At 45.2% G+C, this 21,582-nt stretch overlaps 2 protein-coding genes across 6 annotated transcripts in view; one reads left to right on the top strand and one right to left on the bottom strand.

Annotated features, from left to right (window-relative positions):
• Window positions 1-15,407, bottom strand: part of LOC121597764 (serine/threonine-protein kinase GL21140) — a 29,560-nt gene extending 14,153 nt beyond the window's left edge. For 3 of the 4 annotated variants that reach the window (XR_006005475.1, XM_041923866.1, XM_041923867.1), the window contains exon 1: window positions 14,332-15,405. The gene's annotated coding sequence lies outside the window, so the exon portion shown is untranslated. Of the gene's footprint in view, window positions 1-14,331 lie in introns of all 4 variants that reach the window. The other variant, XM_041923865.1, reaches the window with a different exon arrangement.
• A 2,330-nt stretch (window positions 15,408-17,737) lies between these two features.
• On the top strand, window positions 17,738-21,372 carry LOC121597765 (transcription elongation factor S-II). Of its 2 annotated transcripts, XM_041923869.1 has the most exons (3): window positions 17,738-18,162; window positions 19,624-20,604; window positions 21,091-21,372. In XM_041923869.1, the coding sequence occupies exons 1-2, from the start codon at window positions 18,091-18,093 to the stop codon at window positions 20,569-20,571; spliced, it is 1,020 nt and encodes a 339-aa protein (XP_041779803.1). In that variant the 5' UTR covers window positions 17,738-18,090; the 3' UTR covers window positions 20,572-20,604; window positions 21,091-21,372. The 2 variants fall into 2 exon arrangements, with proteins under 2 accessions (XP_041779803.1, XP_041779802.1); XM_041923868.1 differs by having other exon boundaries at window positions 19,624-21,372.
• The last annotated feature ends 210 nt before the right edge of the window (window positions 21,373-21,582 follow it).

A 21,582-nucleotide genomic window follows, 5' to 3' on the forward strand; every position in this document is an offset into this window, starting at 1 on the left:
AAATATTGAAGAAGCAAAAAAAAAACTTTTTTTTGGGCAATTAAACGGGCTTTGAACATTAATCTCTCCGCAAGCATCCGAGATTTTGCTGGGAGATTAAACATGCGTTCACACTTTTAATAGCATATTATTTTTTTTTAAATCGCACAACAACAACAGTGCTATTCATAAGAGCGAAGTGAGTGTTGAGTCTTGGCGAATAAATCTCTTCTGTCCCTTGGCCGGTCGATGCTACTAACGGCCATCAAAAATTTACATAATAACGTCCAAGCCCCAAAACACGTTGAACCGTTCTTCACGAAAAACGGTGCCGTCATCGAAACACACACACACACACACACACACTTCCACATACTTGGTTGTGTGTGTAGGACCGGTTAACGGGCCGTTTACACGAACACATAATTTTAGAAAAACTCATTTTTATAAATGAAACACACACGTGATAAAGCAGGGGAGAAGGAGGAGTAATGCCACAACGCACAGCTGTGACACACAACGACAAGGGGCCAATTCTTCTACCAGAGGGATTTATAGATAGAGCAGTGTCGTTCGCTCAGATTGATTATGACATTAAGAAAAAAAACTCACACACACAATCGCTCGACGACATTTTAAACATTCCTTTAATTGTTTACACTGCTTGAACAGTGTAGCCCGTTGGCATTAGAACGAAGCAAAGAAAGCGTTTGATCGTTGTACAGGGTTCGTCTTCCTTTGGCGCACAGGAGATCGTCGAAATTGCACGTGTACACCACTGTCATCGGACTACTGTGTGAGCTGCGAGGGTATAGCACACATAAAGTGTTCATACTAATTAACCAAAAATCGGGTTGTTCACACCGACCACACTGCATGATAGACTGATAAAACATGCGTCAACATCATGGCAGGATACGTTTCGTTTCGCCATCATACGATTGTTTATGCGACTGTGGCCCAGTACTGCTACAACCACCGCCATCATCACCACCGAAACGAAGTCTAACAACTGCAGCAGCGGTAAATTTATTATTTCATTATGGTTATATTCTAGGCCAAAAGCCGTAGAGCGCCAGGCGGGGCAATAAATGAAGTGGAAGCCTCCCCTTTGTGCTGTGTGACCGAGCAAAAATCAATTCGAATTAGAACCGGGAGCACTGGATGGCGCTGCTGCTGACCGCACCCGAGCCCCCCGAAGCGGGTCGTTTGCGGAGGTAAGGCAAGCACGGTGGTGCTATCTTGCGTCAAAGAATGGACCGAAAACATTTAACGACCCCTCGCGTCGGTTTGCTTTACGGCTGAAACTCGGTCAAAGTTCAGCTATTGGGGGGACAGTCGCGCCCTGTGCAACAGTGGCGGCGGTGGCGGCGTTCTTGCGTTCACCGGAACTTCCATCATTGGCCATCCAGTGGTGCCGCGCGCTCATTCGTCACGGCACGTGCTGTGCTGAGAAGGCTAGAGGTACAGTACCTTTGTTTGTAAGATTTCGAATAACTTTTTCTGTGCCAGACATAGGGACACAGAAGTCAAACTCATTCGCCAAGTGATTGGGGTATTTTTGATGGCCATTTAAGGAGAATGGCGAGAGAGAGAGAAAAAACTACAAATGCAGTATTATATTATACAGAGTATATGTTAAAAAAATAGAATAATTTCTTCATTCTGTAGCTCTCAAAAGTACAATTTAATGCTTATTTTATACGAAAATTGCATCTATGAAACGAATACCATGTACGTTACGCTGAACGATCCACAAGAGATCGACAAACATGGCATTACAATTGACTTCCCGCCGCCTGACATTGACATCGGCCACAGCGCGAGGGTGCTGCTGCTGCTGTTGCTGCTGCTTGACATGAATATTTATTATTAGAACACTTCATCGCTTTCCACACTTCATACTTCATGTGAGTCAGACAGTTTGGAATGTGGTGGTCGCGGGAGACTGCCATTGGAAGAAAGAACTCAATAAGAATGGGCTGGAACGTCATGACGCCAGATTGTGTGTCTGAAGCGATTTTACTATAAGCATCGTTTCCTACAAGATAAAAGATACTTCCCTCATGCAATAGGAAATGACCCATCCCATTGGGAAAAAATGACACATTCTAGCATTCACCGGGACACACATTTTAAAATCCTTCTTCCTCCCGCCTATAATCATTATTGGGTAAGTCGCAATCGCAAGTGTAATGGCTACACGAGTCTTCAATTTCCCTTTCGTTCTTCTGAATGGACAACTGAGACTCTTCCTGGCAAACCAATAATCGGACATAAAATCCCAGTTACTCTCTCTCTCACACTTGCTGGATCAGTCTGACCGATCGGCGTGAGTCGTTGGCAGATATCTCGAGACGTCTTCGCCAACGGGGACGGCAACGATTTCGCACCAAATACGGACAATAAAACCTTGCGAGACAGCAGCTTGCAAACCGGTTTGGTTTTGCATAACCAACAGCGCACGTCAAGCTGGAACGGACGAATTGGCCAGCAAGGCTTCGAATCAGCAAAGCGGGGGGAACTGTTTGTTTTGTACTTCTCACGCTGTGCGATCCTCCTCGTAAGTGATCGTGGGGCTGATCCTTCGGGGCTTCTTTCTTCCTCATTCCCACGAAAAGAACGCAACACGGAGGAGAGCGTTTGAAGGTATGACTCATCCATTTGAAGCTTTATTTGTGGAAGGCTTGGGGACAGCACGTGTTTGGCGTTACGATATTGGCAGTCCACACCCACCGGAAGAAATCCATCGATACCATTTGTCATAAGGCGTACCCTGGGGTGGCTTACAACTTTGTTTTAAAGGTTTGCAAAATTGACATTTCTTAAGGGATTTAACATAAAATTAAACGATATTACAATAAAAATACAACACATGAAACATAACATATACAAAAAGGATGCTTCTGCCGAAGAATTTCACAATAATGTGGCACATTATATTACAAAACCACCCAATAAAATCCACACAATCGATCGACAGCAGAATTGTTTCTTTTAACATGATTTTGCTGTTTAAATGTTGATTACTTTGGTATGTTAAATGAAGAATGACGTATAAAGCCGTACACTAAGAAACAAGTAACACAGCTAAAAAACACATTAACGGCTCGTCAGCATGAAGCAGCAGCTAGTAACACGGTTGACCTACATCATTAAGACCAGCAACACCGTTGCCGTACGTTACTCGAGCGAATTCATTCAAACTACAGCCAGCGAGCGCGTTGGGAACATTGCTGTTTTGAATGATGTAAAGCTACAAAAAGGAAGAAAAAAGTCTCCCGATTTGCGTGTCTCGAGCGCCTCCCCTACCAGCAAATGGTTTCACACACGACACATCGCAATCCGGACCGCCGCGTTCGTCATCACAGTCGGTTATCACAGAATGTGCGGCGCACACAATCTCGGGCGGCCTTATGATTGTCCACCACCCTCTCATCAGCCCATCCTTTACCGTGTGATGATTGTCCACCCGGTGCTTTACAAAAGTAGCTTAAGAACATTCGGCATAATTACACGTGCATCAAAGTAGGCCAGCAGCTGTAGAAAGTGTAGAAACTCCCGGCGGAGTTTCGCGTTCACAACCGTCACTGCAGTCCGCGCTCGCCTACCGTGTGCTTGGTGTGTGGCCCACTCCTCTCTTTCTGCTTTCATGTACAAGAGACCTCCCATTTTATCAACAACAAATTCGTAAGGGGGGCGCGAGAACGGGTAAAGCTAGAAGCGCCACACCCCGGGATGGCCAGCCAAGCATGGTGATGAAACGTGTGCGTAATAAAACTGAAATATTTTCACGTCAACGTTAGTCCAGCCGCAAGCCTAAACTCCAAAGGTGGTAAAGACGCGTGGCATTGTAGTGGCTACTACAGTAACTGTAATCCATCTAGTTGCCACTGGCCAAACACTATACACACGTGCACTGGAGCCATAGCAGCAAGCAAGCCGAACATGTAGCGCGTGCTTGTTTGTGCGCGCTACCTTTTTAAACAGAAAAAGGAGATAAAATTGTGTGAGTGGCACACAATTACCATATTCTTTTTCAACGGCGCTCCAAATTATGTACTACACTGTCAACAACACTGTTGTGTTGTGGTTTTTTTTATGCATGTCCATCGGCACGAATTTTATCACTAACCCTGTAAGCGCACTCGCCGCGGCGACCGGATGGCTCATCTTGTGCTTGTCGAGACTTAGAGATAAGCCTCATCATGCAAACAATGCTGTGTTGAAGGAGTCGCGCTCAACAACCGAATCGTGCTAGATCATAAAAGCTATGTGCAACTGCTGGGTAAAGAAGTAGTGCTGGTGGCGCCTGGCAGCATAAGATGCATTATGATTTTCACAATACAAGTGTATAAAGGGACACATCAGCAAACACTTGCAACAATCCCCTTTTTTCTTATTTTTTTAAATAGATAAAAAGGGGTTTTTCATGCTCGGCGTTCATGCCACTTTGTACAGGCTTTCTTGGACCTTAATAAAGGTGTCACGCAATCAAACACAGCCAAGTCCTTGCTACGAGGAGTTGGGTTGGGATGGGAATAGATCGCTTCTGGTCGTGCAGGAGCCGATGCGTTTATCGAGTCGATAATTGAGCCTGCATCGATCAGGCAAGAATAATGCACCTTTTATTCAGCCAACCGAGGTATGTCGAAGTTGCTTTAATAAATGTTTGTTTTGAAAAGTTTACCTTTAAGTTGGTTTCCTGGGCTTGAATCGCATTGAATTATAATGCAATTATCCTGATTATTAAAACGGTTTAAATAATTCCACTAAACACCAAACCACCAATAATTTAAAAATCAACAAAATACTTCACTTTATAAAGACTAACGAGAAAAAATGTTTTTAATTTTAAAACATTTTATACTTTTAATGTATTAAGTCCCAATTTGATTTTCACGTAGAAGCGTTTATTATTTTTAAATTATTTTGAATGGCTTGCACTTCATCCGTCATTAAAATATTCTTGACTTTAAAAATATTGTCGTTCGCTTGTAATATTGTGAAAATTCCGTAGGTTCTACCATATTCTATGACGCTGAGCCAAACTGTTGAACGTTAAGTTTGGCCGCAAAATGAGAGTATAAATCAACAAGAGCATTGACACCGGGCAAAACGTCCGTCGCCGGTGTAACAAATCACACACACACACGCGCGTACCCTCTCTGATAGAACACACTAGCAGCAACAATCGAAACCGACATAAATACTGCTCTAATATTATCCAACCCCAACTCCCAACACGCTGACTGCTATTACTACTATATTGACTACTGTCACGAACATGTGGAAGACTGAGAAGCCCAGCAGTAGAGTAGGAACCAAAACACACAAGCCACCGCAGACGCAGTGTAGATAATTGGACCCGAAAGCAATTGAGATCAACTGGTGAGGTCTAAAAGGACGAGAAAAGATTCATTTTTGCCGCATAGCGATAGTTACAGACCGTGGCGCAATAGACGGTCCCTCTCTCCCCGCAGGGGTCCGAGTAATTGTTGGCCATCGTGTCGTGTAACTTATTGCAGGATGAAAAATGACTGATGCGATTGTGATTGTGATTGAAGGGACTTGCAGAAAGCAACGTGAGCTACCTCTCGGACCAACAACACGATGGGCGAGTACGTACAACGAGCATTGGAGGATTGTTGCTTCAATAACCAAAATAGCGCACCGGCAAAACGCCCGAACTGCGCCATCATCTTCCACGGGCGACGTATTTGCGTAAATCGCGTAAAACATCAGTGCTGCGAATGCTTTCCGACAGAACCGGTGACATCTTTCATCAATCATCCATGAAACAGACACTGGGTCCAACTTTGCCTACATCGCGGCACCAAATGAACGACTTAGGCTTTCCCTATTTTCGTACGAGTTTTACTCCTCCACTGCTGTGCAATACCGACGAACAGTCGTCCATCGTGGTACAGCCAAAGTGGTTAAGAGATTATTGAAAATGGAAACAACAGAAACAGAACCAACATTAAAGCAACACTGAACACCGCCAACCAGTCGGGCCGGGTGCACGCACCGTTTGGCACAACCGTTTGGCAAAACTGGAGCTGGAGAAAGTATTTCCACCCATAAAACATCCCTTTTGACGGTCGACGGCAGCAGCACCGATTGCAAATGATCGAGTGAATTTATTTAGGTTAGCCGGGGAGGAGGGTTAAGCATTTTCGATTTTGTTCCTTTTTTCACCGACTGAGAATAAGGGTTGGGGTCAGGCAAAGTGGTACAAGCCGCGTAATTAACAACGATTTATTTGTACGTTTTACACAGCCGGCAAAACAAAATAAAAAAAAAAAACTGAAGCCAAACTTTCGGTTCGAAGTGCAAAACAAATGTACTCGCTTTTTCTTTTCTTTTTAGAACAATTATTTATGCACACAACGAAACCGGGTGGTGGAGAACTTTGCACAAAAGGGAAATATGCAAAAAAAAACCTCCGCAATGCTCATTCAGAAAAGCGCCAGTTGGCGCTTTTATATGTTCTTCTACTCTGTCCGGGGGCAAAACCGGCAAACAATTACCGTACATACACACACAAACAAAGTATGATAGCGATCAAGCTTTATCGTGCATTTGTGTTTGGCGTGGGTTGGCTACGTTCGTCCTACTGCAACTCGATGCTGTCAACAGATAAGACGTTTAGGCTAACGAGCTATCCCTGCTGCTAAGGGCCAAGAGGTTGACGTTCGTCTGGCCTGAGAGAGAAAAAAAGGCCCCACAATGTATCATAATGGCCATTATTGTGGATTTGTTTGTGATTTAAATGGTCGCACGATCATTTCAAGAGAAAAGACGTGCCGAAAATCATACATACATATCAAATCACGCACGTTTTCGTGTAGCGGAACTTGGGGCAAGTGTGCCACCTTAAGCATTTCAAGTTATAACTCACTAAAACGTGTTTTTCAAAAGCCGATTTAAATCTCATAACCATTTTACATCTATTTCCTCACTTATAAATGAGTTTCGCTTGAAAAAAGTGCAAACAAAACAGTTTTTGAAGCGTTTTAAAAAGGGTCCAAAAAGACGTTGTTTTTTGGGCTATGGGGCAAGAGTGCCACTCGTATGGGGCAAGACGGCCACCTGGTTAAAATAACCGTGTTTCTTAGATAATTGGAAATTATTACGTTTATACCACTAGTATATGTATTCCTACATGTATTTAGTCCTCAATGAACCCTTTTTGACCACCAACTGTACCACAATATGGTTTGTTACTGTTCTGTTTTTCCGGGGTGGAATCCGCTCACAATAGCGCACCATTCTGCAGCACGCTACAACAATGTTTACATTTTTGACAGCTCGCGCCTATGAAAGATGGTGGCACACTTGCCCCAAACAAAGATGGCACACTTGCCCCAAAAGTTGTAACTTTTTTGAAATTGAATTTTTCAGTGACAAAAAGAAATTTTTTTTTCAACTAAACCCACAAAAAATTTCACGTTTTCTCAGCTATACGGTGGTGTAAATATTTTCTCGGTTGATTGTTCGCACGATTTTTGAGAGCTTATTTGGTTAGATTAAAAAATTATAATATTCTGCTCACTTTTGAAACTCAATATAAATCAGTTTAAAACAATGGGAAATATCGATTGGTCTATATGAAATTAGGCTCAGAATACCTAGTCATTGGAAAGCAACCAACTGTATACACAATTGATCATTAAATTAAAGTTTTTAAGGAAAAATGCTTGGTGGCACTCTTGCCCCGTATGGCACACTTGCCCCAAATTCCGCTACGTATACCTTCCTCTTTCCTTTATCACTCTCTCTGTGTGGTGTGGCGGCAAGGGAAAAGATATTCATTGAAATGTTAACATTAGGAGCCGCCTGCAAATGATATTTATAACGCAGTCATTTGCACTTTACAATTTTAAGCGATTGCTCTGTCCACTTTTACGCATCAATCGGCCCCGAATGAATATCGGCGAAAGTGCGGCGGCAATGAAGGTGAAAGGAATCGTTTAATGACACCTTAAATTATCCAGCCGTTGTGCCTTTTTTTTTTGGTCTTCTACATTTCACTTTTGAGACGTCGCGTGTGCGCAGCTTCGTTTTGGGGGCATGATTTCGTTTCCGATATCGAGGCGGCCACAGGTTTTTAACAGGTTTAATTTATGCCACAGACGGTTGTAAAGTTGCTGTGTCCAATGGCAATTTAAGCATAACGGGGGAGTAAGTCGTATGATGCTGCCTCGAAGGATGGGGTGAAAATAAATGCAATTAATGCTGGCATTTTATGTTTCGTTTCAGGAATTTACAAGAAGAAGGGGCACAAGGGACCAATTCAGAAGTGAACATACATGATTCCATGATTTCTTATCGATTGGCTTTCATTTAAAATAGGATAAGATGTGAAAGCTAAACCGTTTTGTCACAAATTTGGAATAACTTACTTAGAACTTAGAATAACAACTCATACAGAAAACACTTAAAACAGCGATGAGGACAAACTTGTATGCCTAAAATGTTCATGTGTTGCAACTGATTTTAATCATTTGTTTTAAATTATATTAAAAAAAAAAGTCAAGCCCGAACAACACCAAACCCAACCATCCCATCCTAAAGGTCATCTAATCTCGTACCCATCTTAAGTACCGGCTGCCGGCGGGCTCCACACAAACGCCTTGGCACGCCCATTAACCCACTAAGCTACCGGGTAAGATAGGTAGTAAAGGAAACGAAATATACTTCGGCCCCGGCGTTCGAGTGCTGTACAACAAATCAATCCGCCAAAAGCCACCTCCCCCCGGGCGGCCAGATGCCAAACCTCTTTTTCCGGCCACACGCTTGGATCCACACCCGCTCAGAAGTACCGCGGGCAGATAAGCCGCTCAAGGGAGTAGAGATGACGATGTAGTGGATTAGCTCCTTTTCCTGCGTTTTATAGGTCACCAGAACATACACACATGTTACTATTTCCAGAACTGTCCCTATAAATAAAAGGTGTTGTTTGGTGCTCAGTTTTCCTTCTGGAAACTAGTGATGGGTAAATACAATTTTTTTCCGGAGTCGGATCGATCCGACTCCGGCACCCCTCGGAGTCGGACTCGGAGTTGCTCCGGACTGTTTAGCGGGGGGGGGGGGGGGGGGGCAAAGGGGAAAACCCTCGGACTCATCAACTCCAAGTCCGGATCAGTCCGGATTACTCCGGATCACTCCGGATCCGGAATGACTGTCCATTATCGTTTAGACAATTCTTGATGAGCTCATTGACTTTCAAGTCGTACATCGAATATGTACGAAAACTGATCCGGACTGATTCGGACTGATCCGGAGTGATCCGGAGTTATCTGGAGTGATCCAGAGTGATCCGGAGTAATCCGGAGTGATCCGGAGTGATCCGGAGTATTCCGGAGTAATCCGGACTGATCCGGAGTCGAATCCAGTTATGATCCGGAGCTGGAGTCATATTTTGCGCACCGGAGTCGGAGTTGATCCATGACTCCGCTCCGGATTACCCATCACTACTGGAAACACACAACGTAGAGCGACACATCGTGTAGAAGTGTAGGAAAGATTTCATTTCATGTGTACTGTCACCAAACCGATGCGCAGCGCAGCGGCGCGCCGTCGTAAGCAGCGCAATGTTCAATGAAAAGACAATCATGTGCAATCATTAGGCACACTTCGGTGAGCAGCAGAAGCAAGCAAGTGGGTGGAAGAGGCCGCGCGAAGTGCACGGAAGCGGCTATTGAATTGCTGTTCGTACAATGAGTACCCAATAGAGCGAACACGATCGGTGGAAGGACCAGCGTCTGGAACGATCGGTCGATCTTGCTAGAATGTAGCAGCGCTGGGCGGAAGTAACACAAATGCAGTTTGAACGGCAAATGTGTATGTTATATAATTAAAGATAAAATTAGAAATAACGAAAAAAATGTGTTCCAATTTCAAATTTAGTCTAACAGAGTTTTCCAGGGGTTCTCATAGTTGTGGGACACTTCCTTGACTATTTCTTATTGGAAGTGAACTTCATATTGTAGGAATAGGACTCTGCGGCACCCTATTTGGTCAGGCTCCTTGGATTTGGATTCCTATTAGATTTGTCCAACAATCGTGCCATAGAGTCCGATTCCCATTACATGAAGTTTATTTCACTTAAGAAGGAGTCAATAAAGTGTCCCACAGGTATGAGAACTCCTGGAAAACCCTGTATGCCATTTACATGTTCCGGTTCCGGAAATCGAAGACAATATTAAACGAGCATAACGGACAATTTGAAGCAGAATTTCAACGCCTTCTTCGATCGCACAACTAAAACCTGGCAAAATGGTGTCAAATTCAAAAGGTGAGTTAAGCAAAGCTGTTACCAAGGTCCTTGAAAGAGAACAGGTCAATGCGTTTAGAGTAAATTGACAGAAAGCCATGGGAAAATTTTGACAGTTAAATTGAACATTGTTTTTGTTTAGCGATGGACGTTGCTATGGAGTGAATAAGAGTTTTGTTCAACATTTTGCACTCATTTCCTGTTAGAATATTACAAGAATTAAAATCCACCTAGAATATTACATGGCTGATACAATCCAAGGATCTCTTTTATGATTCGTCGGCGAGTTAGAAGCAGAAGCGGTATGCATATTGTACCAGTGTGTGCCGATCCGATGTTTCATTTTACTTTCAGTGTTTAAATGATAGTAAATAGGACTTCTGTTACCCAGTTGGAACATATAAAGTGCTGTTTTATGCCTGTTTAACTTTTCGTTCTTCCAGCAGGACTGTTGCAAACGGTAGTGATTCGTGGCCACGGAATGGCAAGCAATGAGGTTATCTGTATACAGAGAAGATTGCAATTACAATTCCTTTATTCTCCAGAAGCGTTTGACCGCAAGAAATTTAACCAATATAATTTTTCTGATAGTAAATTCGTTCACTTTTCCACGTTAATTATTAGCCGTTTTTTGTCAACACTTTTTCATGAAACTGTCAAAAGCGAGATGAAAATGGAAACCTAGCAACGGGCTTTGCATCGACCTGTTCTCCTTAATAGATCTTGGCTGTTAAAATAGCTAGCAAAAAGTACGTTAAAGAAGGCTAGTCAACAATGAAATACACTAAAGATGAACGACATACTGTTATTGGTTTAAAATGCTCACTCCACCACAGAAATGTCCCTATAATGGTGTGATTTTAGCCCAGAGTCCATTCGTCACAATAAACGTCGCTGGTGTGTGTCGCCTTTCGCAATGGCTTTTTCTCCAACCGCGCTTCTCATAAATCTTTAGACGAACCCACATTAGAGAATGTGGACCATAAATATCAACTAAGGCTTGCTCCCGCTCTCGCTCTTGCATGCTTCTCATCGTTTACATATTTTTCCACGCTTCCTTTCCCTGGCTGGCTTCCCGAGGTAAGATGGGAAGTTTTAGACAGCTTCACACTCGCACCGCACCACTCCACTGCCGATCAGAGCTCAGCCAGTTCAGTGCTAATCGCTCGCATCGTTATGAGTTGACTCGACATGCCTCATGGAGCTGTTGGATGGATTTCTAATGTAATAATTAGTCTACCGACCGTGCGTGCAAGGAAGCAGCAGCAGCAGCAGCATGCGTTCCAGTTGTTGATGGGGCAATATCTTCGCAACGTTGGACGCAGTTTAAACAATACCATGTATCTTCATCACGCCCGGACAACCGGAAGAAGCTGCTGAGATGCTGTACACACACACACACACACATAGTGTTTTAAACAAAATCGATCCCGTGTTCGAACTACATGGAAAGGGAATACGTCCATCATGCGACGGAGAATGAAAAGCAGCAGTTCCTTTTGCACTTTTGGAAGAAAGTAATCGGAGGCGGCAATAGTAAGTCTAACATCTGCTAAAGGCAAGTGGTGCCCGACCAGTCGACAATGGAAGAGGAGGGGAAAATGCTTCTACAGGGAGCTGTGCCCGTAGGGAAGAGTCATGCGTACACACACCGTCACAATTCGTAGACGCATTCCCACCCCGCGGTTCATTTTTAGAATCTCCTTGACATCGACACTTGGAAGACGATGATGTCGCCGACCGGCATCATGGTGCGTCGTCGTCGGGTTCGGCTGCTCCAATGCCAAATAGGGTGGGCACAATACACCCGCCGCCACGGTTGCCATTGCGCACACCCGGAGGGTGACTTTTTGTTACAGTTTGTGGCGCGCGTGCTTTGTTTTTCCTTTGCGCGAAAGTGTGTGCGTTCGAAATTCCAATGTTGCAATCGGGCACGACGGGGAGAGACAGGCGCAAGCGGGAACATACCACCGGGACGGGACGGTGGTTTAGCTCAATGAAAATATTTAAAACACACACACACATATATACATCGCTACTTTCGCATCCACATGCCGGATATCCGGTCGGGCGCGTGTATTTGTTTGAGGGGAGAATGAAGCAGAAAAAAGTAGTTGGGCTTCCTGACCGGGACGGACAGCAGCATAACGCACAGGTTGAGCATAGGAAAGTGCCGCTGCGTGTGTGTGTGTGTGTGTGTATGTGCATAGCTGCGAAAACCGTTCGATGTATTGGATATACATGTGGCTTGCAAATTGGGCACACAAATGTGGTCAGCGCAACTTTCTTTTTCTCCACACTCTATTCCGCGCACTGCACACAAGCGAAAAGAAACACAATTTTGGCCTTTCATAAGACGACGAACCGAGATCATCAACAACAAAAAAAGCCTTTCTATTTCTGTTGTTGCTAAATGTGGCGTGGCGTTTTGGCACTACAATAAGGACGGTCCACACAGACGCACAATGAACTTAAGAACAATTTTGCATTTTTTTCCTTCTAATTTTCTAGCCAAATGTCATTTGGACGGGTGAGCAAAATTTAAGTCCGGTCTTTTCAAAAGCGAAACCTTTTCGGTACAGTAGGGGACGCAAGTTTGCTTACGGTGCCTTTTGCGAACCTAGTGGTGGGAGCTCGGAATCGAACCTACCCGATTCCGATACAGTGTTCGCAATCAATTTCGGAGCCGGTTCCGATGCTAGAATCGATCCCGATTCCGTAGCCGATTCCGGAATTGACTCCAGAGCCGATCCCGAAGCCGACTCCGAATCCGGAATCGTATGCGGAATCGGAATTGGCTCAGGAATCGGAATCGACTTCGGGATCGGAATCGTCCTGGGAATTGAAATTCGCTCCGGAAACGGAAACAGAATTAATTTCTGAATTGGAATTAGCCCCGGAATGAGAATCAGGTCTTGAATTAAAATAAGAAGTTTCAGCAAACAAATCAGTCCGAGCATTTCCATAAGAATGGATCGTTTTCAGGCAAATTTGGATTGTTTGCGGCTATCAATTCGTATCATTGGGTACCCAAACGCCTATTCTTATGGAGATGCCGAAACCGACTCTGATTTCGAACCCGATTCTGATTTCGTAGCCAATTCCGTTTCCGGACCTGATTCCGACCCCGGAACCTATTCAAATTGCGGAACCGATTCTGATTCCGTTGCCGTTCCGACCCGATTCAGGAAACTGATTCCGGACCAACTATCAGGAAACGATTCCAGAAAACTTCATTTTTCCTATCACTATTCTGAACAAAAAAACACATCTCCACTTCTCCCTTCAACAACAACAACAACAACCCCCTCTCCCCCTCCACCCCTTTGAACGAAGCATAAATCCAGCCATCTTTGATGCCGGAGAGTAAAAAAGGGATTTTTAAAACACAAGAAGGATTGCGTGTTATCGCTTTTTGTTTAAAAAAGCATCACAGCAACCCAGGAGAGTATTTTTGCTATTCCACCTGGCCAGGGCATGGTCACGAGAGAAGAACAAGAAGGAGAGAACCACGAAGATTCGATGCGCGCACATGCTCTTGACACTGGCACTGGCGGGGCGGTATATCGAGCACGAGATTTGTTTTAACAGCTCAGCCCGCAAACGCTCGCTCTTACTTCACTTCGTCCTCCTCGCCACAGAAGGGTGTGCTGCGCCTCGAGGTTGCGCTTCCTCGATTCCGCCCACTCTAGGGGCGCTCTGCTTTATCATTTCCTGTCTGTGATTTTTGCCAAGCCAAGTGAAGTAAAAGCGGCAAAGTTTATGAGAGGAAGGGCGCCTTTTCTCTTTTTTTTACAATCAGCATCGTAAACATCGTACGCGCCTTCACACACACACGCATCACACACAACAGGGAGACACAGAAAGCGGAAGATGAGGAGGCCTTGAAGTGCACATGCGGGCAAGCAAATGGATTTCCGTCTGTCGCGCTTCTAACACAGCTTCCCCATTTAGCACCTTCTTTTAGAGGAAAACCACATCCACTCCCACATGTTTGCAGCCGGTTGAGCAGTAAAGCCGAAAAAAAACTGTTCTTTATTCGCTAAAACAAAGCGGCAAATGTTGCTTACCTGTTCCTTTTTGTGTAGGGCAATTGAGTATGTGTGTGTGTGTGTGTAATTAATAATGCAATACCGACGACGACAACGTCAATTGCCGTCGCAAACGCCCTACACGTATGTTAGGGAGTTGATGATGCTGCTGTTGCTGTTGCTGTTGCTGTTGCTGTTGCTGTTGCTATTGCTACCACTGCCACCCGCTTTTACTGCTACAGCAGACACATTAAAACGGTAACGGTACACACGCGAAACACTTGATCGAACACACCACCGCACACATGCACACATACACACACACAGCCACTGTGCGTTTTCTATGGCAACAATTTCTCTCCGGCCTATTATTTCCGGCCGCGGATTCTAGACACCGAAACGCACAGGTGGGCCGCCGCCGAACGGGAAAACAGAACGGGATACACACACATACACATACACAGGCACACACAAGCACACACACACGCAGTGCTCAGTGCAAACTTAAGCGAGCATTTTTTTGCTGCTTTCTTTTTCCGGCAACGCACACAACAACACTGCACTGAACACGGGCCCGATTTACACAGCCAATGCACATGCACGCAGCATTAAACACTTTTTTGCACGAATTTTTAAGCAGGTTTAGTAGAAAAAAAAGGATTACTCTTCCTGCACTGTACCGAAACGAAAAAAAAGGGAGCCGCAGGTTGTGGAACAGGGAGGGCTGCTGATGGCCCCGTGACAAGTGGCCACTTTCTGTTGGCGATACCGTGCGTGGCGCGGCTGGGGCTGGGCTGCCAATCCGTTGCTCGTCGGTGGGATGTGAGACGTTCCTGGTGGTAGTGATGGTGGTGGTGATGATGATGTTGCAGCTCAGTGCATCGCGGTTCGCGACGGAGACGGACACACGGGAAACACACACTACAACAGCACGGTTGGGAAATGCATTGTTTTCGGAGCGGTACTTGGGAGCAGCGAACCTTTCTCACTGGAGCAATAGATCCCACCGTTCGACCGGAAGGGAGCTGCAGCAACAATGGGACTTTGCCAATGGGGTGTGTGTGTTTGAGCTGGTGCGTGCGGTTGCGAGGTTGGACCACCTGTGCTGGACCACCTTGATAGCTGCTGTCACGAACGTTTGGTGACGCCATGATTGGAGCTGTATGGAGTGACAGCAAAACGATAAGTTTGAAAGTTGGGGTAAAAATGGGAAATAAGAATGAGAATTTTTGAGTAATTTTTTTTCGTGCGACAGCGGACGAAAATAGTTGCTGGACAAACCTAACTGTGGCATAATGTTGATTTTATTGCTAGATTGCTGGTTTTAAAATTGAATACAATGATGAGTTATGAAAATTCATCTATTGAGCAAACCAGTGAAGCTATAAGGCTTTCGTTTTTTACGGAAAATTTTTTTTTTACTATTCAACGAAAAAGTACCGTTTTAGATGGAAAACTAAAATTTCGAAAACAACACTAAGGTCGAAAATACACCGACCGGAATTTTGCGGCCGCGGAATTCCGCCTGCTGTCAAACGCATATACAAAGTGTTAACGGTTACTTTCCCGATCTGTCATATCGATACATTTTTCAGCAAGCGGAATTCTGCGGCAGCGAAATTCCGGTCCGTGTATTTTCGGCCTAACACTGCTGCTAGACGACCCAAAAAAACTTCCGCGACAATTTTTTGCGACACTTTCTATCTGTCAAACCGTCCTTGTTTTAGCACGAATGTATGGCTTACTTTGATCGTAATGTCGCGAAACGCGAGCGTTGCCTTTCTGTGAACATTTCACAAACCCGCGACAATCACGGTTGCCTCTGATTTTGTTCTAAAACTGAGATGTTGTTTTAGAACAAAGAGCTCGCAGAAAATTTGTCGCGGTACAAAAGTTGGTCGTCTAGAAGCAGTGTAACATGTGAAAAAATACCCAAGCGTAACAAATCCACTAAACGACCACTAAATGGGTTCTAAACGACTCAAGCTCTTTACCTAAACGGAATATAGTAAGACTTCGTTTAGCAGACGGTGAACAGCTGATGCATTCTAAAAATAGCCAAAAAAAAGCTGGTGGCGCCATCTGTTGGTGGGATACCCAACCAGTGGAGCGCTTTCTTCGCTTTGAGAGCTTTCTCCTTCCCTCTGTACTGTTATATGGTTTCGCATTGAAGTTATGCACCGCTAGAGCTAGAACCACTGACAAACCGACGTGACACTTGCGTTACAAAACTGTCCCACACGAAAGTACTGTCATTTGCAATGAAGGCGATCACCTTTGTCAAAATGATCTCTGTTTCGGCCGCTTAGATGGAAACAACTTTCCCAAGTACAAATGGCAGAGGAAGTGGCAAGATTTTATGAAAATAATTGGACAAAATACCCAGAAAAATCATTTGATGGGTTTCCAAATCAATACAAATGATGTGAGAAGTGAATAAAATATTCTTCATCAGCAGTTGGGGAGGAAAACAAAAAATGTTTTTAGCAGTTTCTCCTCTATGTCAGTGTAGTAAGTGAATCATTATAGAGATGGCGCTAGTGTTTAACGTATTTTCATTTGAAATAAGGAGACAACTTTTGAAGCTCATTTTGTTCGAAGTGTCACGTCGGTTTGTCGGTGCTAGAACGGCGAAACGATTGAATAAATACTAAACTTCAATGTGTTGATTTGTACAGAAGCAAGTGAGATTTGAGTAATGGTCGTTGGTGTTGATACCCACGTATTCATATACATTTTTGCTCAGAAAGTTAGAAAGCTATATAGGTCATGATTAGATGAAACTTGTCGAAATACATTGCAAGAAAAGGACAGCAATATAATGATGAGTTGTAATATGCCTATATCTATTAAGCAAACCAATGAAGCTATGGAGCTTTAACTTTTTTCTATGGATATTTGGAGATACGCGGTTTTCTAAATTTGTCAGATTAAATGTCAAATCAGTACAATTTGCTTCAAGTTCGGTATAAATTGCATTTTTGCTAACAAATTGAAACCGCTTAAAAGCCAGAAATATTCGAATTTTCTGCACGAATCATATCAAATAATTGATAAAATGTATGAAAGTACTAAATTAAATAAAAAAACACGAGGAAACAACAGTATTTTAGTCAAAAAACGTGAAACTCTACTTACACGGATATTCGAGTTACGCGAATTCGTCGGGAACGCTGCAACCGCGTAACTTGGGAACAGGCTGTAGTTTACAGACAATCGAAGCTCGCCTAGCAAAAGCAGATTTTATGCATGTTTGGACAAATTGTTGCCCTTTGAGTCAAACACCCACTTTTTCCAACAAAAAAAAAGCGCATTCAACGAGACCATCTCCCAATGGAAGTTCTCTTTTTTATTCTACTTCCCTTTTTATCTGACAAACAGAAGCTCAACATGGCTACCAGTGACACCGATGGCCCAACCTCTCACTACCTGTCATTCGTTGTTTTTCGTAGCTTTTTCACGCGAAGAGACGACGTTTTCTTACGCCCGGGCCACCGAAAACCGCGTTTTTCGCACGTTTCCGCAAAATTTAGTGAAATTAATCGCATCCCCGTAGGAAATACTTATCCTCATCGAGTGAATGACACTAGTGCCGATTCGGTAGCGAACGTTTCAACGCCTTTCTTTCTGCGGTGCGGATTCTTGGCCTAGGGTTTGGGCAAACACACCACAGCAAACACAGACAGAACGCGCCGCTTGCTGCCCCGAACGGACCGAGTGCAAACCTGAGATCTTGCAAATAAAGGAAAAGGGCTGCCGCCGTTCACAGTTTGTGCTTCATTTCGCACTGGCCTAAAGATGAACGTCGAGGAGGAGGTGTTTCGTATTCAGAAAAAGCTGGGCAAAATGACTTCCCTGTCGGACGGATCGGTAAGAAGCGCGCTTGTGTGTGTCTATATGTGTATGTGTGTGTGTGTGTGGGTGCATATTGTTCTTAGGGTGGGCAAAGGGGGATGAACAAAAATCTATGCTTTCCTTCTCTCTTCCGTAGAATGATGATGCTTCTTTATGCGATATTTTGCAAGCTCAAAAACTGGCAAGCGCGGAATACAGTTTTACATTGCAGGAAGAAAAGCACTGAACATCGTGATGGGAAATAGTAATCATGATGAAGACCCTATCCCCGCAGTGTGCATCTCATTTCCCGCTTTGTTGGTCGGAAATGTAAAACGCTTTCCATGCCTCACTGGAAAGGGTAATGCGAAACAAGCTGCTGTTTGGCCGATTATACGTATAGAAGCTTTTTTACACCCCTTGCCGGTGCAGTTCAACCGAGCACTATATGGCCCCCAGGCCGTTCCGCTTCGGTGGCTTTGGAAATTGTGGTCTGATATTATTTTTTAATGTACTAGAAATGTTGAAAATCATATTTCATTCCCTGTATTGGGCCTCAATATTGTCAGCTTCTGTGAGAGATTTTGCACAACGTTCGGCCTCGTTCTCTCGTTCAGCAATACCGTACCGTTGCGGCTATTTTGTCGAATCGCCATACGTTTTGCGTAATCTTTGCCAAACTCTGTGGTGAGTCGGCGAGATGCTTCGCCTGACCCACACACAGCCATCAGGCTGTGAAGTGTGCTTCACGAACCGCCTAAACACAGTGGCGATGTGTGAGATTTTGGTGTGTTTTCAATCCGCCCTATGCGAGCGCGCGCGCGAAAAATACGCCCCCCGTGCGGTGTGCTGGTTTAGCCAAGCTCCAACGCTAAAATGCTCTTCGCTTGAAGTCGATAGCTTCACTGCCCGGAGGGTCCGCTCCTCAATCGATTGCCCGTGCCGTAGTGGTGTGCCACTTTAATCGGGTTTGTCGTGTGTGAGCGTGTGTGGCAGCGAAAAATATGCTCCTCCACACACGGGGCAAGGAAGCTGCGCTGTGTTCTAGTTGGCAAACGATGGGCTGGGCGGATCGCGCTCGCTCGCCATCGTCAAACTGTGCTCTCCCAAAGCAGCTTGGTTCGGGTGAGCCGGCACAAAAACGCGCGCGCGCACGCGCACACACACACACACACACGCTCCCGTCGTACGCACTCGTGGGGTGAAAAATGAGAAGCGAGAAGAAGCGGGTAACGCTCACACCGTACCAAGCGCAGCAGCGCGCTGCTTTTGAGAAAGAGCGAATCGGGAGAGTAACCGGTTTTGCATCCAAAACAAAACACAATACCCAAACAAATAAGATGCACGCACATATACACACATATCCACCGTACAACGAATGCATCCAGTTGCAGTAGGCGGGGTGAATCGAAAAGGGTTCGAATGCGCGAAGCGTCCCTCTTTGTTTGAAATTGCGTTAAAATAACACTAATAAGCGTTATTTTTCTATAATTTTAGGGCCAAGAGCAGGCACTCGATTTGCTGCGCGAGCTGCAGCGGTTAAACATCGATCTGGATATACTGACGAAAACGCGCATCGGCATGACGGTGAACGAGCTGCGCAAGTGCAGCAAGGACGATGAGGTGATCAGCCTGGCCAAGTCGCTGATCAAGAGCTGGAAGCGCTTCCTGGCCGGCACGCCACCGTCGAAGGACGGCTCGAAGGATTCGTCCAAGTCGTCCAGCAAGGCGAGCAGCAAATCGAGCAGCAAATCGTCCGACAGTGCAAACGCCGGATCGGGCTGCGCTGGCGGTGGCGCCGGCGGTGACAAAGCGAACAGTGGCAGCGGCGGTACCGGCGGTGGTGGTACCGGCGGTGGCAACAAAAAGGACTACGAGCGGGAGAAGGAAAGCAGCAAATCGAAGGCTCCCCCGTCGAGCGGCATGTCGTCGCAGTCGAGCAACACGACCGATGCGGTGCGGCTGAAGTGCCGCGAGATGCTGGCGAATGCGCTGCGCGTCGATGGCGAACCGCCCGAGGGCTGCCAAACGCCGGAAGAGCTCGGGGAGGAGCTGGAGGAGGCCATCTTTGTGGAGTTTAAAAACACGGACATGCGGTACAAAAATCGTGTCCGGTCGCGGGTCGCCAACTTGAAGGACCCGAAGAACCCGAGCTTGCGGGCGAACTTTGTGAGCGGCGCCATCACGGCCCAGCGGCTGGCCAAGATGACGTCGGAGGAGATGGCGAGCGACGAGATGAAGCATCTGCGCGATCGGTTCGTGAAGGAGGCGATCAACGACGCGCAGCTGGCGACGGTGCAGGGCACCAAGACGGATCTGCTCAAGTGCGGCAAGTGCAAGAAGCGCAACTGCACGTACAACCAGCTGCAGACGCGAAGCGCTGACGAACCGATGACCACGTTCGTGATGTGCAACGAGTGTGGCCACCGTTGGAAGTTCTGCTAAAACTAAAACTAAAACTAAAACAAAAAACAACAGGTTCGTTCGATGTGTTGTGTGCGAGCGCGCGCGCGAGATGTGTTCGATTTATGTCTCTTGCTCGAGATCTATGGTTTCCATTCATTCACAAACGGGAGCGGCGTTTGTTGTGTGGAATGTGGAAGACGCTGTCTTTGTCTTTTTGCAATGATCGTAACGAAATGGACGATGATTGTGGCAACCTTCACCAGATAACGTGTTCTGGCAGGAGGTTCGGGGTTTTAACTAAACATACTGGCCAACCAACCAACGTTTAACTGTGCGTACCAGCAAATGGCCCCAATGTGTTGGGCAAAATACATAGCAGGCAAATGCTTACGGCATTGTGGGTTGTGCGGACGCTTCACGTCGATCTTTGAAATAATTCAGTTAATCAACATTTGTTTGTGTAAACCCAATTGGCACACTCTTTTACATTTATTAAGTTTACTTCTTTTTGCTTACTGAAATCATAAACAATAGTCCAATCTTTGCTATCAATTTTAGATTCTAAACATCCCAAACCCACGGATAAACATATGGACGATAAAGATGTGCGTTCGTACAATTTCTCTTGAATGCAAGAAAACGAAGGGGGAAAATCAATTATTCACTGTCGGCCGCACTAACATGGAAGATAACGGATTGTAAAAGGGTGAAGCGATCCTTTGTCGAGTGAAAATGAATCCGGTTTTAAAAAAGAAAAACAAACAAAATTTACAAGCGTTTCGTCGTACGTGGAAAGCGTACAAACCGTACAAACAGAACATAACACACATAACCATCATTAACATTACAAAGGATCAGTAACATTAGTCGATAGAAGAAACTCCAACAATACAAAACAGCAGACAAAACGGCGTGCGCAAAGGCTGGTTAGCGATCTCAGTGGTAACAATTGCACCCGCCAACATCGGCCCCACAACGATGCGGCGGGTGTTAATTTAATGCGGCTAACCGTCCTGGCGTCACGCTCTACTATACGATAATGATGGCGGG

This window comes from Anopheles merus, chromosome 3R (genome assembly GCF_017562075.2).
Source record: "Anopheles merus strain MAF chromosome 3R, AmerM5.1, whole genome shotgun sequence".
NCBI classification, from domain to species: Eukaryota; Metazoa; Arthropoda; class Insecta; order Diptera; family Culicidae; genus Anopheles; species Anopheles merus.